The 17428-nt window shown below is 44.8% G+C and overlaps 1 protein-coding gene across 4 annotated transcripts in view; it reads right to left on the bottom strand.

The window, feature by feature from the left end:
- Ccdc191 (coiled-coil domain containing 191) overlaps nt 1-17428 on the bottom strand; it is a 71213-nt gene that overhangs the window by 18791 nt on the left and 34994 nt on the right. For all 4 annotated transcript variants that reach the window (XM_075963105.1, XM_075963130.1, XM_075963123.1 and 1 more), the window contains 4 exons: nt 15208-15398; nt 7453-7702; nt 1717-2177; nt 908-1011 (listed from right to left, as the gene is read on the bottom strand). In XM_075963105.1, the coding sequence (XP_075819220.1) occupies nt 908-1011; nt 1717-2177; nt 7453-7702; nt 15208-15398 (1006 nt within the window). The remainder of the gene's footprint in view (nt 1-907; nt 1012-1716; nt 2178-7452; nt 7703-15207; nt 15399-17428) is intronic.

The following is a 17428-nucleotide window of genomic DNA, read 5'->3' as shown; positions in this document are numbered from 1 at the left end:
TAAAATAACTAAGTCATTGATCAAACAATAATTTCAAAAACTTATCACAATGAACTGGACATCTCCAGATCAGCCTAAGTAGTAGGCAACCAGCAACAGCTGCTGTCCTGCAGACAGACATCTGATACGCAGCCAGCCAGTCTCTTCATTGACAGGAACTGACTACTATGTATCTCAGATGCCATTACTTCTTGCTAGCGTGGCAATTTTGCCATAACTTAAAAAAACTCAATGTAATTGTCAAAATACTCCCCACTGTGTGTGTGTGTGTGTGTGTGTGTGTGTGTGTGTGTAGAGCAGCTATGTGATAAAATCAACTAGCAGAACTACTAGGTGGGTCCTGAGGAATGCCTCTACTCCCAAAGCACTATTTAATCTTTAAACAAAGAATTCCATGTGCACCTAAAATGCCATCAAATTAAACTATCTGGTTTATATATCTCATTACCAAAATGCTACCATTAAGATAATGCACCATAAAATGACAGCATAACTTGACTTGAATTGCTAGGAACTCTTCAGTATTTTGGCACTGATGGAGTATAATGGCGGATGAACTTTATTGATGTTTAGCCTTAGTTGGTACTCAGAGTTTTCAATTGAGTAATCCCTCCATTTTCCACAATACAGATCTCAAATTAGAGAAAAATGGTGTGCTCCCCATACTCTGTGTGTTTATGTGTGTGAGCGCGTGCACATACACACGCATGTGTTAGCTGGGGAAGGGAGGAGAGTAGTAGAGGCTCCCTGTGCATTCCATTTCCCCCATGTGATAGAGCTTAGGTTTTCAGAAGGCTTTACCACATCTCAAAGCCCATGAGCTCGAAGCTTGCAGTCCCAGACAAATGCTCCGACACTACTCCAGCGGAAAAGGCCACCATCATGAAAGCCACCAGGACCGCCTTACCTTTCAGTAAGGGATGGGGTGCCGCCAGGTTCCTTTTGGATGCAGAAAGAGAATTTCTAGAATCAGTCCTACTGTCTTCACACCTTGGGGAGAGAACAGATGAACTGGAAGAAAATACGGAGAAAAAGAAAAAGAAAAACAATTTAAATCGATAATTGGCTTTCTTCAAAGTCTTCACACCCAAGGAACCCAAAGTGCTATACAAAGTTCACCTGAACTCTGAGTTAAGGATGAAGTGCTATACCCAGACTTGAGTCGGCATAAGAAAGACCCCACCCTCATCTTCTGATCTGTTCTAACGACCTTCATCACACACTAAAGTATGTCTCAGGCACACCTGAAATTGTCTTAAGAGACTTTGAGGCAATGTAGAACTCCTATTCCAAGCCTGGAGGTACAAAATTTTACTTCGAACAAGCAAGGAAATTATCCAGCCCTGTGGCTGGTCCATGGGGTCCATGTTGTCTGCCCTGGCTTCTCAGCACTAAGCATAATCAGAAACTCAGGAATCAAGTTAGAACAAGCATTCTTCTCTTTCCCTACACAGTTACAAAGTTCCTCTCCCAAAGGCAGCTACCTCCCAGTGCTCACTATACCGTGTATCCATCTAGGCAGCCCTCTGCTTTAAATACCTATGGACACCTCACACGGGCAAGTCAGAATCCATGAGGCTTCTTGGCTTTCTGAGTGGACAGACCACATAAAGACATAGAAGAGTATGAACCAAGCAAAGATACTCTGCAGCCTCTGTTTCTCAAAGGAAACCCCCTCTAGCAAGTTCAGGGGGTGCTCTGAGACTGCCGACCTACTTCAGAAGCTTCTGGCAGGTTCCTGGCGGCTCCTCCGCTCCTCTGGGACTGGACAGAAGGCGACTCTGTGCTTTTGTGACTGCTGTGGCACGCTCAGCTGCCCACCGGGCCTCAGCCAACCGCTGTTCTTCCTTCAGCTGCTGAATGAGCTTCTGCTGCTCCTTGAGTTTCTTCTTTTGCTTCTCAATCAGCTGTTGCTGGTAGACATGGCGACGGTGGGAAGGCCCCTCACAAACAGGCTCTGCTTCCTGGCTAGTGGTCCCAGGCTTTTCATGGCTACTGGGCTGTTTAGCAGTCTTAGCATCTGGAGTCTTGGGCTGCTGTGTGCCAGCTGTGCTCCCACAGACATCTGGGAGGGGACCCTTAACATCACCCTCGGTTGTTCTTCCTGGGGAATGGCTCCGCATACAACCCCTGCTCACCGCGGGTGGCTTTTCCCACCAAGTGGGCATGATGGTGACCTGAGGAAAACGGTAATATTCTAACTCATACTGATGAGCTGAGAGTGTTGTTCTGTTCAGTGGCACAACTGTGCTACACCTCAGGTAGAGATGCCCTGCTCTCTATGTCCGGTATCTCAGACACCACGAGCGTAGTGCTCTAAGCCGCTGAGAATGCATGCTGGGCTCCCCATCACGAGTGGAATGTGGGCAGAGCTGTGGGGGCTGTTGTCATGGCCAAGGCATCTACAATGAGCTGGAAGAGTCCTTTGGCTTTTATGGGAGAGTACTTCGAGTAGCTCAGGCTGGCCTTGAGCTAATGACCCTCTTGCTTCCCCTTGCTAAAGTGCTTTACTATATGGGCATGCACTGCCATGTCCAACATCCTCTTAGGATTTTCTCAAGTTCATTTTGTAACTAGACAAGTTTATTTCTTACAATATATAACTTTTTAAATGTAAAACTGACACTAAAATGTACAGAAATCTGACCTTTTTTATGGCACAGGATGTATTTTTTCTTCAAGAATGTTTGAAAATTTTCTTTTTCACTTCAGATACTTAGAGGCTTTCTCTTAGGTCTAAACATGTTTGTATATATGTATGTATGTCGTAAGTCTAAACATATGTATGCATGTATATATGTATGTCTTAACTCTAAATTTATGTATGTAAGTCTATTATATTGCAAATTTTGGTTTTGCACAGAAAAAATACTTTCTGCTGACCTTTTCATTTAAAGGTAATAACAGTAAGAACTTGGTAAGAAAAAAGGTTACTTTCAGTTATTTCTTAAGATGCAACAGATCTGTTCTTTCAAGGCCTGTTCCATCTCTACTAAATTCATCCTTAAATAGAATACAAATTTCAACCCCAATTCTGATTTTGAGGCTAATCTCCAGTTCTTTCCCAACTATCTGTTTGGGGGAGGTTTGTGGAAAGCCAGGGCTAAGCAAATATCTGCTCTACATAAGAACAGCTTTATCTAAATACCTTGTATTAGCATACAACGTAATACCTTTCAAAGATGTAAACTTCATTTATAGGCAGGACTCATGCTCAATGACATTACCCAGGGGGAAGGAAAGAAGCATTCCTAACAGCAAAACTTATTCTGGCCAAAATTCATGTCAAGTTAGAATGTTTGAGTCCGTGATGTGATCAGCTACAACTATACCATGCGCAATGGCAGGGAAAGCCTTCAGCACCAACGGGTACCATCCTCAGGGACTCAGAAGCACTGCTCGTGATGATGGAACTGCTCTCTAAGACTCAGTTGACGTGAGAGATGTGATCCATGGAAACCCTGACATGCTAAAGACTTTAAAAATAACCTTTTATTTTAGAAATGCCAGTGGACGTTTATTCATGAGAACCCTGCTTATGTAATTTAGCATCAAGCAGGGTAGATGTGTTAGGTGCTTTTAAACCTTGTGGTAATGACCCCTTATTAGCCCAGCAAGACTGCATAAAAGCCTTGAGTACAGCACCAAAGCTTCTTTTGGATCATGGCAACTTCTGAAGGTAACAACAGGAGAATGAAACAAAAGCCTAATGGTACAGTTTGTACTTGCTGGAAAAGAACTGCATAGCCCGGTCTACTCAGAGGAAATTACCTACCAGCTAACTGATAATTTCGAGATCTTTTAAGGCATTTAATTTGCTCGTGTTTTACTGTACATCCCAGAAAAGATGGAGTTATTCCGTGAACTCTAAGGCCTATTTTAGTCCCTTGTTTTCTTTTGTTCTATTTTTTTTCCACAAAATTATTTTCTTGATAAAACTTTTTCTTCTTTAGTTTGGAACTTGGAGGCTTTTTCTGAAATATATATATGCACATATATATACATAGAAATATTATGTATATTATACAGCATTTTTTTTGTTTTACACAGGAAAGGTATTTTTGCTGACTTTTTTCATTTAAAGTTAACAACAGTAGAACTTGATAAGAAAAAAAGGTTCCATTCAGCTATTTCTTAGGATATAAATCTTTTCTGGGTCTCAATAGAGATGAAATTATCTAGCTAATATGAAGGTAGATAAAATGCCTGGGGGAAGGGCCCAGGATGTTACATAAGCCCCAATAAGCATTCTTGGGCTCCTTCTTTGCGGAGAGTACCTTAAATGGAAGCCATCCTGCTTGCTCAGAGCAATTAGGGTATAAGGCAAGGCTGAGCCCCTCAGGTGCCCAATTTAATTTTATGTGCCTGAGTTAAGCACTTAGGAGCACTTCGCGCAGGGTGGAGGCAGAGGATCCTCTCCTAAGGCTTTCTAACAAGACAAGTGCAACAGAGGAAGACAAACTGCTAGGAGTGACCTCATAAGAAATGAACAGCTAGGCACAGCACCAAACCCCAAGCAAACCGGAAAGGCAGATGACCAGGAGAGAAACCGTCTGCAGCACACATAATAACGCAAGTATCAATATTCCTAAAAGTCTAAAGAATTCCTATGAATAACGAGACACGTCCACTAGTAGAAAAAGGAACAAAGGTGACTTACTTATGCCTATCTTTCTATAGCCATATCTTTATGTATATATGGCAATATAAAAATGCTGAACTTCACTAGCAATAAAAATGCAAATGATAAAAATAGAACATACATTCTGTCTTAAAATACTCACCCTAAGTAAAGCATTTTGTATATATGTAAAGACTAGTTACTAACGGGATGTCCAGTGAAACACTGTTTGAAATAACAACAAACTGAAAACAAGTTAAATTTCAGCCACCTATGAGTTAACTACTTCTAACTTAGGTTCACCATACAATGTCATATTTGCATTACAAAATGACGGCAGAGAGCTGCGGTCCATAACCAGGGTGGGTACTGAGTTCACCTGCAGAACTGAAATTACTGCTGCCCCATTCCCAGAAATTCTGATTAGTAGGTCTAGCTCTGAGAGCTACTCTTTTTTTTTTCCTGAGAGCTACTCTTAAAGAAGAACTATGGCTAAGATATATTTAGTAATATAAAAATGTCCATGTTCTATTTACCAAATCCAAAAGATGTTTATAAGAAAATAAAATAGTTACATTCATATTAAAAAAAAAACCAAACCAAACAAACCCCATAGAACAACCTTGCATAATACCAACACTTGGGAAGCGGAGGTGGGTCAGGAGGTCAAGGCCAGCCTTTGCTGCAGTGCGTCTTAGGAGGTGGGTCAGGAGGTCAAGGCCAGCCTTTGCTAGTGCATTTTAGGAGGTAGGTCAGGAGGTCAAGGCCAGCCTTTGCTGCAGTGCATTTTAGGAGGTAGGTCAGGAGGTCAAGGCCAGCCTTTGCTAGTGCATTTTAGGAGGTAGGTCAGGAGGTCAAGGCCAGCCTTTGCTGCAGTGCGTCTTAGGAGGTGGGTCAGGAGGTCAAGGCCAGCCTTTGCTGCAGTGCATTTTAGGAGGTAGGTCAGGAGGTCAAGGCCAGCCTTTGCTAGTGCATTTTAGGAGGTGGGTCAGGAGGTCAAGGCCAGCCTTTGCTAGTGCATTTTAGGAGGTAGGTCAGGAGGTCAAGGCCAGCCTTTGCTGCAGTGCATTTTAGGAGGTAGGTCAGGAGGTCAAGGCCAGCCTTTGCTAGTGCATTTTAGGAGGTAGGTCAGGAGGTCAAGGCCAGCCTTTGCTGCAGTGCGTCTTAGGAGGTGGGTCAGGAGGTCAAGGCCAGCCTTTGCTGCAGTGTGTCTTAGGAGGTGGGTCAGAAGGTCAAGGCCAGCCTTTGCTAGTGCATTTTAGGAGGTGGGTCAGGAGGTCAAGGCCAGCCTTTGCTAGTGCATTTTAGGAGGTAGGTCAGGAGGTCAAGGCCAGCCTTTGCTGCAGTGCGTCTTAGGAGGTAGGTCAGGAGGTCAAGGCCAGCCTTTGCTGCAGTGCGTCTTAGGAGGTAGGTCAGGAGGTCAAGGCCAGCCTTTGCTGCAGTGCGTCTTAGGAGGTAGGTCAGGAGGTCAAGGCCAGCCTCTGCTAGTGCATTTTAGGAGGTAGGTCAGGAGGTCAAGGCCAGCCTTTGCTGCAGTGCATTTTAGGAGGTAGGTCAGGAGGTCAAGGCCAGCCTTTGCTAGTGCATTTTAGGAGGTGGGTCAGGAGGTCAAGGCCAGCCTTTGCTGCAGTGCGTCTTAGGAGGTGGGTCAGGAGGTCAAGGCCAGCCTTTGCTGCAGTGTGTCTTAGGAGGTAGGTCAGAAGGTCAAGGCCAGCCTTTGCTAGTGCATTTTAGGAGGTGGGTCAGGAGGTCAAGGCCAGCCTTTGCTAGTGCATTTTAGGAGGTGGGTCAGGAGGTCAAGGCCAGCCTTTGCTGCAGTGCATTTTAGGAGGTAGGTCAGGAGGTCAAGGCCAGCCTTTGCGGCAGTGCGTCTTAGGAGGTAGGTCAGGAGGTCAAGGCCAGCCTTTGCGGCAGTGCGTCTTAGGAGGTAGGTCAGGAGGTCAAGGCCAGCCTTTGCTAGTGCATCTTAGGAGGTGGGTCAGGAGGTCAAAGCCAGCCTTTGCTAGTGCATTTTAGGAGGTAGGTCAGGAGGTCAAGGCCAGCCTTTGCTGCAGTGCATCTTAGGCCGGGCTGTACTGTAAGAGACCAGGTCTCACAAGCAAAAAACCAACAAGCCTTCCTTTTCCTGGTTATGGCAGGCTGGACTTCTTCAGTGACCTAGTTGAGGGGAATTTAAAGCTAAGTAAAATATTAACAATAAGAAATTTATACATGCCTCAATAGAGAAAAGAATAGATAACTGTACTTCCTGTTACCTCCAGATAATGGAATAATAGATGTGGTTATTTATTGAGACTGGCCTTGAACTCACTAAACAGCCCAGACTGACTTGGAGATTGCAGTTACAGGTACATACCATCACCACTTGATTTAAAATAAAAAAAAAACATTCTTGGTGATTTTTCTCCTACCAAATTGTCACAATTAGTATGAACAACTTTCTTATTAGAAAAATAAAAGTTAAGAATACATTATATCACAAGCTTATCCAAAAAGGAAATCTGTGAAGAACAAATGGGGGCTCAAAAGTTGTCAGCAAGCTTTACCCCTCTCTTTCCAAAGGCCTTTCACTTACCTGTTCCAAATCCCTTCTCTATCATGTCCTTAGCAACTTCCGGCTAGCCCAATACTGACGTATGACTATTAAAAAAAATATTCCGGTCAAGGAAATAATCACAGCCTGCATGGCTGTGCATAAGCTTTGTGCACTGCAGCAGCCCTAACCTCTGCATAGCTTAGACAGGGCACTCTCATGCCAGCTGCCATGAAAGTGCAAAGCTCAGATGCAAACCCATAACAAACATGAAGCCCAAACAAAGGGAACAATGTACCTCTCCACTTTCCACTGGCAGGTCCACCTCGGCTGTTGTCTCTGCAAGACAATGGATACCCGATGACCCATTGGAATTGAGTTTCCCGAGGGAGGCTGCCTTCAGCAGCTCATCCATTTTCTTCCGAGTTTGCTCCTTGGCTAGCGCCAGCTCCCTCTTTCTAACTTCTGAACCATGCCAACGCTGCCATTCAGCAAAGCAGTATCGGATAAGTTGTTTCCGGTTAAACTCGGTGGCCAGCTGCTGTTTTCTAAGAGACAAAGTATGTCCGTTAAAAAAAGAAGAAGAAGAAGCCATGTATAGTGTTAGCTGATAATACAAATGAAACATAAGACCAAAGAAGTTCCTGAAATGCTCCATCTTGTCATGTTATAGTAAACTAAATAGAATTACTTTACATTCCTCAGAGTGGACTCTAATCAAAGGCATCAATAGCTCAGCATATACCTTTAAGAAGAAAAAGTGGTTGTACTATTCATTCTAACTTCCCAATAAGACACACTGATTTATAGTATATATACATGTAACTATTGAAAAGAAGGATGCGTTGGAGAAACAGATATTCAGACAGGTGGAAATCTAAGGCAGGTAGGTTAGGAGAAAACTCCATAGACTAGTCATATCACTTAGTGAGGCCAATAATTAGAACTTATCACTGGGCGTGGTGGTGCATGTCTTTAATCCTAATACTTGGAAGGCAGAGGGAGGTGGATCTCTGTGAGTTTGAGGCTAGCCTGGTATACAGAGCAAGTTCCAGGACAGCCAGGGCTGTTACACAGAGAAACCCTGTTCCAAAAATACAAATAAACAAACAGCAGAAAAGACTTATCAAAGTCTATGTCAAACCCTGAAGATGATCTTGTTAAGGACCTGCACAGGGAGAGAGTCACGGCCGAGCTTGCATTCACCAAAGCCCTGAAGCACTAGGCACATGTGAGGGCACAGGCCAGGCTCCAGCTCTCAGAGCTCATTCATCACCTAAGAAAGAGTTCCTCCGGGCTCCTGCGACCTTTGTAAACATTAGTGACCCTGGCTGCTTGAGTTGGGAGTAGACATTATTGATTTCGCCATGGGAGTCAATCTCAGGAGACATTATGGTGGAAGTTGGTTAAGAATTCAAGTCTTGGGGCTGAGGAGAAGGTTCTGCAAGTAATGCATTGGCTACATGAGTGTGTGGACTGGAGTTCAGGTCCCCAGAGGCCGCGCAGACACCAGGTAGGTGTGGCGGCCTCTCTGTAATCTCAAAACGCAGGAAATGGGAAGGTGGAATCCTTAGAGCGAACTGGTGAGCCAGACTAGAAGAGTGCCAGCTTCAGAAAGAGACCCTGACTTCATACAGAAGACACTGAAGCGACCTTGGGCCTACATCTGCACACATGTAAACACCACATCTGCGTGCACCACACACACACACACACACACACACACGCACACACGCACGCATGCGGGATTCAAGCCTAGAGATTTCTTGTATTTATGTATTGGGATATGGGCATCACTGTGACTTTGGAATATGATTGATTATGTGGCATCAAGTGTCCATTTGGAGACAAAATCCAATATTGCTTATTTCCCTTATTGATTTTATCTTGTAAACATAACTAAGTTCTCCACAGCACTGTTTGCATAGCTCTTCATATTAAACATTATATATACACTCTGAAGTGCTATCAAGAAAATCATAATGATTTAAATCAGTGCATAGGGAGAACATTTCTAGATTTCTAGATATAAAAAATAAGACTTGTTTACTTTTGTTTTTACTTTTTTATTTTATTTTTTGGATTTTCGAGACAGGGTTTCTCTGTAGTTTTTGGTTTCTGTCCTGGAACTAGTTCTTGTAGACCAGGCTGGCCTCGAACTCACAGAGATCCACCTGCCTCTGCCTCCCGAGTGCTGGGATTAAAGGCATGTGCTACCACTGCCCAGCAATGACTTGTTTACTTTTGTATATGACTGTTTTGTCTGCATGTAAATACATATTTGGACCACATGCATGCATGCAGTACCCACAGATGCCAGAAGAGGGCGTCAGATCCCTCTGGAACTGTAGTTAGAGAAGGATATGACCCACCCACCTCACACCAGGGTGCCCCAAACTGAATCCAGGTCCTTTGCAAGAGCATTAAGTACTTTTAACTGCTGAGTCATCTCTCCAGCCCCATTTCTATAGTTTAAAAAAATGTTTACATGACCTTCTCTGGTTACCTATAGTGAAAAATGTTACACTGTAACAATATTGAAACTTATATGTAAACTCAAATGAATGTGTGTGTGTATTTTGTTTCTGATATCTATATAGGAAACAAGGTTTCTCCAAATAGTATTCCCCTTGCTACCAGAAACGCATGGCTATTTCTGTTCTAACCCAGCCCTGAGATACAAGCACCTCAGCTGCCATGGTTTCAACACACCTAAGAATGTGGAGCCTGAACTCCTACTTTAACAACAGGAAGAGGCGGGGCCCTGGAAAGTTAACTAAGGAGCTGGGGGCCGGAGCAGGTGTTCTAGTGTTCTACCAGTCACAACCTGAAAACGGCTGATCAGGTCATAAAGGCTGTGCCCCTAGGAGCAGACTGATGCTGTTGTTATGGAGACGGGTTACTGATGAAAAGGGTGAGAACCCCACCTCCCGTCTGTCCAGTGTGTGCTTGCTTGCCCTTGTCATGCCAGTACTGTGTGCTCTGAGCTTCTAAGTCCCAAAACTAGCAACCAAATAAACTTCTATAGTTCTAAAGTTATTTGGCCTATGCTACTCTGCTGCAGCGGCAGGAGAGTGTCCAGGACACTTTCCGACAGCATATACCATTATATTTAATTGTTCTTTATAATGGTTGATTATTAAGTTGATGATGGCTGACAAATAATTGGTGGCTGGCATATTATAAGTCATAATAAACATGTATGTATTTTACTATAATGGGAATAAATAAGTATCTAACGAGACTGACTTGATACAATTTTTAGAAGAGGCAGTAAGCTAAATTGCAGGGAAAGCTGCAAAGACCATGTAGGGAGACAAACACAAACCTGTAGCTTTCTCCAGGGAGCAAAATTCCTAAATTTTCGGGCAGAAGATGCTTGCTGCTGAGGCTGACTAATGTGAAATCCAGCGTACATCAGTCTTCTCAAGAAGGGTGGGTGTGAGAGGCACCTGGTGTGCTAACATCATTTTTACAGTACAAACAGCCCAAAGCAGCACTGGGCCCTTGGCCGTCAGTTCAATTCTTTAGATACTACAAAAGCCACAGGGAAACCATCTCTAGAACTCGAGACCAAGAAGGTGAGAAAGTGAGAAGAAAGGCACACTTGTTCTGGTGCTGAGAGCCATCTATGACGGCTGCACAGGAGATCTGGAGTGCAGGCAGGACTTCCGTATTTGTGAGCTAAGGTGGAAGGGCAGAACACAGACACGAAAACCAGAAAGTCTGTTCTGCACTTCGTTCTGGCACAGCGACAATGTCCCATATGAACCAACTTCCATATTTTTTTAAAAGATTACACTAAAAATATAGCTAGTTCTGAAAGGGAGGTGGTTGCCTCCCTTTCTTATGAAATCACCTCGTTTTCCTAAAACCGCAGTGAGATGCAATCGCTTAGGTAAATCCACCTGAAGAAAAGGCTCAAGACACAGTTCCCAGGAACGACAAGGAAGGACAGAGTGCCTTATGGAAAACAGCCTGTCCCAATATGCTCGTGAGCTAAATCAGAACACTTCTAGCAAGAACGTAGAAATTGATCATCATAATTACATAACTGCCTGCAAAGAAGGCTGTCTCTGAAGGCCCTAAGAGACAGAACAGGAACGATTTAAATAGCAATTCAAGTGTGAACCGTGTTGCCCAGGATCAACACCTCTAATAGTGCTTTTAGTGAGAGGTGTGTAACGTAGAGCCTCGAAGTCAGGAGAACTTCAAGCAGACCTGGGATAGTGGGCAAGTGCTGATGGTCTCTGAGCTGCCAATTCGTCTTCAGGAATGGCGTTGAGAACGCTGCCCTGCCTACCTCTTCAAATGTTTTTTTTTTCTTTTGTTACCTTAAATAAATAAAACAAAATATACAATGAAATCCGTAGATAAGAGTAATAATGCTATCTCACAGCAAGACTACTGGATATCTAAACCGCGTCTTAATGTTTGCATTCTTTTCTTGCTGGGGGTTCCAATGAGCGTGTGGAGGTCAGAGGAAAACTTGGCAGGAGTCAGTTCTCCTTCCACAGTGTGGGTTCTAGGGATGGACCTCCGGGTCACCAGGCTGGATGGCAAGAGTGCCTTTACTGCCTGGGCCATTTCCCTGGCCCTGTGTCGGGAATGGGAGAGGATAAATAGCCGCATGCCAGTGATCTGACTAAGTGCCGAGACCTGATGCCGAACCGAACAGCAGTGACAGGAGCCGCTGCATTTGGGATGAGCAGCTTCAGCAGGAACGGGCAAGAGCACGCTAATGCGTCCAATAATGCACTAGGTAGCCCCCAGGGAAACGGGGTAGAAGACAGTTTTGTTTAAGGGAGTTTTTCAAGTGAGGCAGGCAATGCGAGTCTGGTCCTCTGACAGATCCTGTTAGGGGCTTCCCCAGATGCAGAATCCACGTGGCTTCCGGCCACTCGCCAGGGAACCCGGGCGAGCACAGAGGCAAAGGCGACTGAATGTGTTTGACAGAACTGCTCTGTATAGGATTGCCCACAGACGGCTGAACTCAGAAATGAAGAATTACAGACGATCAAGGGCTATAGGAGAAAAGAAGTGGGGGGCTTGGGAACTGACAGGAGAGATTAAGGCATGTCCCAGGCAGAGCCAGAGGACCGCTGTGAAGATGGCAGCCCAGGACACGTGGACGGTGGCTGGGACAGCCTAGGGCAGGTGCTTCCTAGAAAAGTCCAGAGAGAGCAGGAGAACAGGACCGAAGAGCCAGCAGACGACACGGAACTCAAACCCTGCGTATTCCCCTTTTCCTGCAGAGCTGCCTGGAACTATAAGGAGTAGTGGACACGAAGCCAACCTGTGAAAGCGTAGATGCTATGGAAATTGACACTGTTAAAATTTCACTGCCACCACATCAAAGGTGTCTGTAATAGAGTTCTATGGTATTGCCTAAGCAAACGAGTCCAGAAATGTTTACGATGCTGAAACTATAGTATGGTATTATATGGAAATTTAGTGAAGCCATTAGTCACAATAACCTTTTTTTTTTAATTTAATTTTTTTGGGACTAGGTCTCATGTAACCCAGGTTGACCTCAAATTGGCTATGTGCTAAGAGTGACTTCCAACTCCACATCACCCTGCCTTCCCCTCCCAAATGCTAGGATTACAGGCATGCACCATCACACCCAACGCCATCACTACTTCTGAAAGAAAAGAGGAAGATGGAAATAGAACGACCACAATTCCTAGTAGGAAAAGCAAGATGCATTTGTAGGCTAAGTGGATGAACCTTTGGAGTGGAGGTGAGACTGTGCATAGGCCTGGGAAGAGGCAGGTTACTAAATTATGAATGAGAACACAGGGATTTGCTGTTACTGTAGAGAGGAGTGGGAAGAACAGAAGAAAGCCCACAAGGCCGGGGCCTGCAGGGGAGCAGACCATGAGGAGAAACCTCAGCGAACAAAACCACTGTGGGTGCAGAAACCAGGGATGGGGATTCAGCTCACATGGGAATACTGGACAAGTGGTTCCAGCAGCATCCACTTGCTCTGCCTGCTCCACCTGGCTCTGTGACAGTCACTTCTACTCTCAGGGCTTTCTTTTCCTCATTCATGATCCTAAGGTGGCATCCTGCTCTAGGATATGTGTTGTTCTAAAGCTTTATAGTAAAAAAAAAGTATTATAAGTTAAATATTGTCTAACTTCAGCAGTGAAACAAATTTTAGGACCCATTCTGAACATTTAAAAATAGGTACCTGAAAATAATTCAGATATCAGACTAAAGGTTCTGAGATCTTAAAAAGAATGGCACATTATACTATTATAAAATATCCATTTAGTGCCTTTACTATTTGAACTGTTTAATTGGAATGGAATCCTGAGTTCTCCAGATTTTTCTTCTGGCATGCAAGTCTTACCGGCAGCTTTAACACTGCGCTTTCCACCCTGTGCCCTTACACGGTCTCCAGTTTGCATTCTTTACCCAGCAAACGCCCATCATTCGGTTTCACAGTCAGCTGTCATCCCTGCTCCTTACACCAAGCACGAGGCCCTGGGATTTTGGAAACAGATTAAAGCAGAGTCTTCTCCACTGGCCCTTTCACTGGAGATGCACCCCACTGTGTGATCCAAATGGGTCATCCTCCTGCTTGGAAAGCTTAGAAATTCACCTTAAAACCAACTAACACTTAAACTTCCTGTCCCAGCATATAAAGCTTTTCATGGGGGCAAGAGAGGGTCAAGAGATAAGAGCACTTGCTGCCCTTTCAGAGGATCCAAGTTCAGATCCCAGAACTGGCATGGAGGCTCACAATCACCTGTAGCTCCAGTTCCCGGGGATCTGATGGCCTCTTATGACTTCTATGGGCTTCTGCATACATGTGGCGCATATGTACGCATGTGGGCTCACACACAAGCACACAGAGTAAAAGCAAAGGACTATAGAGGGAGAACAAGCAAACAAGCAAGGTCACGCGTTTATCTCCAGCCAACCCAGATGGCTCCACTTCCATCCTGATGAAGCCTGGTCTACACGATCTGAGGCATCCACCCGGACAGCGACATTTCCCTCTGCCGCGTTCCTCGCAGCAGAAGGGAACACATTCCCTGCTGTACAATATGCTGAGCACCTGCACTGTCTTTAGATGCTTCTTTGCTCACAGAGCCGAGTTCTTTGAGGACAGCGGACCATGTGCCAGATGCCTATGTGCCCTCCCAGGGTCTGATACCACCTATCAGCGGGCTTATCAGCTATGCTTTCAATGGAGCAACTCTTCCACACACCATTCACTGAATTCCTCATCCTGGAATGAATGACAGAGTTGTCAGTGATGATTACACATAAGAACATAACGCTTCCTTCTACTTCAGTGACATTGATTCTAGAATAAAAAGGTGATGGGCTGAGGGTGTGGAGCCCGGTAGGAAAATATGAAAAGCCCTGGGTTCAACAGCCAGTATTACTAAGCAACAACAAAACAAAAATAACACACACACACACACACACACACGCACACACACGCACACACACACACACACACCATGCAAGGTTAAACCTGGAAATGAAACAGAAAATGTATTTAATTTTAAGATGATGAAATAAAAAAAAGCTTCATTTGACAATGAAGTCTGTGTGAGACAGCACCAGCAAAGAGGGACTTGATATAAAAGCGCCAGAAACCTCTAAATAAGGTGTGGAACAAAAGGCAGCACTGTGGGAGGAATCACTCTTGGCAGGTTAGCCCTCCCAGATGGATGTTCCCTGCGTCCTTAATTAGCATTCTATGTGCAGACAGCGACTCCATCAATGAGGATCATTGGCATATACACCAACTCCCGCCTCAGAACTGTGAGATGGTACAAGGTGCGGCGCTGTTCCTCAGCAATGGAAGCCCAGTCTCTCCTCTACGAAAGGGAGCGAGCTCCGTCGGTGCATTTGCATCCCATACCCACTCTGCTTCTAGTTCTCAGTGAAGTCTCTCTAGCTGGGGTAGCACGGGAGAACAGATCACTGGATCATAGCTGGTTCTCGTGGGCAGCCTTTCTGGAGTTGGCTTCCAGGCTCTTCCAAGGGAAGATGCCCTGGTAAGCACGCCAGGGTCTATATAATGTACCTGTTCTCTTCCCTAAGGTCAGTTTCCAAGGCTTGGGTCTCCCGCTTCAGCTTCTGAGATCGTGCATGGTCTCTCCAGGCTCGCAGGACCTTCAGTTGAAGCTTCCAGTCAGACAGGGTCCCAGCTTTCCCCAGCTTTATCCTATGATCCAGAATCAGCTTGTGCCAGGCAGAGAAATACCGTTTTTGACACTGAAGTGGAAACATTTGGAAAACCACCACCAATCAGCTTTTGTGTTTCAACTCTGCAACATTGACAGCCCTGTCCTCAGATTTTCCCACCACACTTCTCTGAACAAATCTGCGACCTGTGATTCGGAAGGAATGGAACGAAGCTCAGCTCTTTCATGCTTAGAGGAATGATAACTATCTAAGCAGGCATCAGGGGCACCCAAAGCTTCGTAACTTAAACTAAATACTTAATTCTCATTACAAGGCACTGGTCCTGTGGTAAACTGGGATAGCAGGTCATATCTTAGACATGAACTAGAGGCCTTGAGGAGCTTGACAGAGCTGATTCCAACATGACCTGCCCCGCTAGGATGTCTTGGAGCTTCAAATAGTAAGTCAGCCTTTAGTTCAATCCTGTCTTGAGCAGCACTCACGTCTTTCATGAGTTCTCAGTGGAACAGATTGGGGCCTCTGTTCCTTGAAAACAAGAGAGCTAAAAGTGACAATCCTACGTGGGCTACCCCTAATCATGTGATTGGGGTTTTGAGGAGAAGGCCTAGAGACGCCCAGGCTACCACGTACCTATGCAGCCAACAGCAAATTATGCCCTAACCAAGTCCCCAGACATTCTTTACTCGTGATCCAGGCCTAAGGAGAAAATCACTGCACTCAGGTCTTGTCTATATACTCGATCTTCATAAAAACATTCTCTTCTTTCTAGATCAGTCTCCTGTCACCTCCCAGTCTCAGCACAAACCACACTGTGTCCTTCTCTGTCCACTTCAGCACGTACTTCCCAGGGACAGTCCTATGGCCAACTCTAGGTGCTCCTCACACTGTATTCCGGGCATTCTTCCACCAAGGCGCTCACTACACATTATCAGAATCTCAAGTTTACTGATCCCCACGAGACGGTGGCACTCCGGAGAGAAGGGAACAGTACCCTTTCCTGGGAATGACAAACCTGACAGGAGAGCTAAGCGTGAGATCAAACAGAAAGCAACATCACAGGACGAGGCTTTTATGAGAAGGATGGATTTCAAAGACTTTAGCCTAATTCACTGCTTCCTTATTTGTAAAAATACTTAAGGGATACTATTTCAACATTTACTAAACACCTGCCACTGTGTTTCAGTTTGGGAACTCTAAACAAAGTTGTTGAAGAAATAATCTCTACTTTTGGAAGGTTATAGGGAAACAGGAAACAGAAATAAAAGCCTGGGGCTAGTGAGATGCCTCAGCTGGTTGTCCCGCAAGCCTGACAACCTGAGTCCTTCTAGAACCCCCAGAGGAGAGAACTGACTTCACGAAATTGTTCACAGTGTTAGTTTGTTCTCTGTTGCTGTGACAAATGCCAAGACTGAAAGCAGCTTAGGGGAAGGAAGGGCTTATTTGGTTTACGAGTTACAGTCCATCACTGAGGGAAGCCAGTGCAGGAACGTGACGCAGGAGCCTGGACGTAGGAACTGAAGCGGAGGACACGGAGGGATGCTGCCACTGGCTTCCATCCAGGTTCCCATTCAGCTGCCTTTCTTATACTGCCCAGGCACACTTACCTAGGGATGGTACCACCCATAGTAGGGTGGGCCCTCCTACATCTGTCAGCAATCAAGAAAATGTCTCACAGACATGCCCACAGGCCATCTATGGAGGCAGTTCTTCAACTGTGTCAGACTGACAACGAACTAACCAGGACTTTTAAGTGTATGCCCACCTAAATACATCATATACACACACAATAAATAAAAAGTTTAAAAGACCAATAAAAATGTAAAGAAACATATGCTAGACTTCTTGGAAATATGCTACTTGGCCAGAACCATTTTTTTCTTATAGGATATAGTTACATTCCCATTTAGATAAACATATAGTATTATAATATTTCATCAAGAGAAACCACAAACAACCTAAACAAAGCCCTTATTTATCCCCTTTCTTATCACTTCAAATGAGGGCACATTTTGTAGAATCTCACCTCAAATACACTGGGGAGGCACAAGATGAGGAAAGGAAGGAGGTAGAAGAGGGAAAGGAGAGACTTGCTGGATACA

The sequence above is a fragment of the Microtus pennsylvanicus genome, chromosome 1 (assembly GCF_037038515.1).
Source record: "Microtus pennsylvanicus isolate mMicPen1 chromosome 1, mMicPen1.hap1, whole genome shotgun sequence".
Classification (NCBI taxonomy): domain Eukaryota; kingdom Metazoa; phylum Chordata; class Mammalia; order Rodentia; family Cricetidae; genus Microtus; species Microtus pennsylvanicus.
The sequence above is the reverse complement of the archived record's forward strand: the minus strand, read 5'-3'. Positions and strand labels throughout refer to the sequence as shown.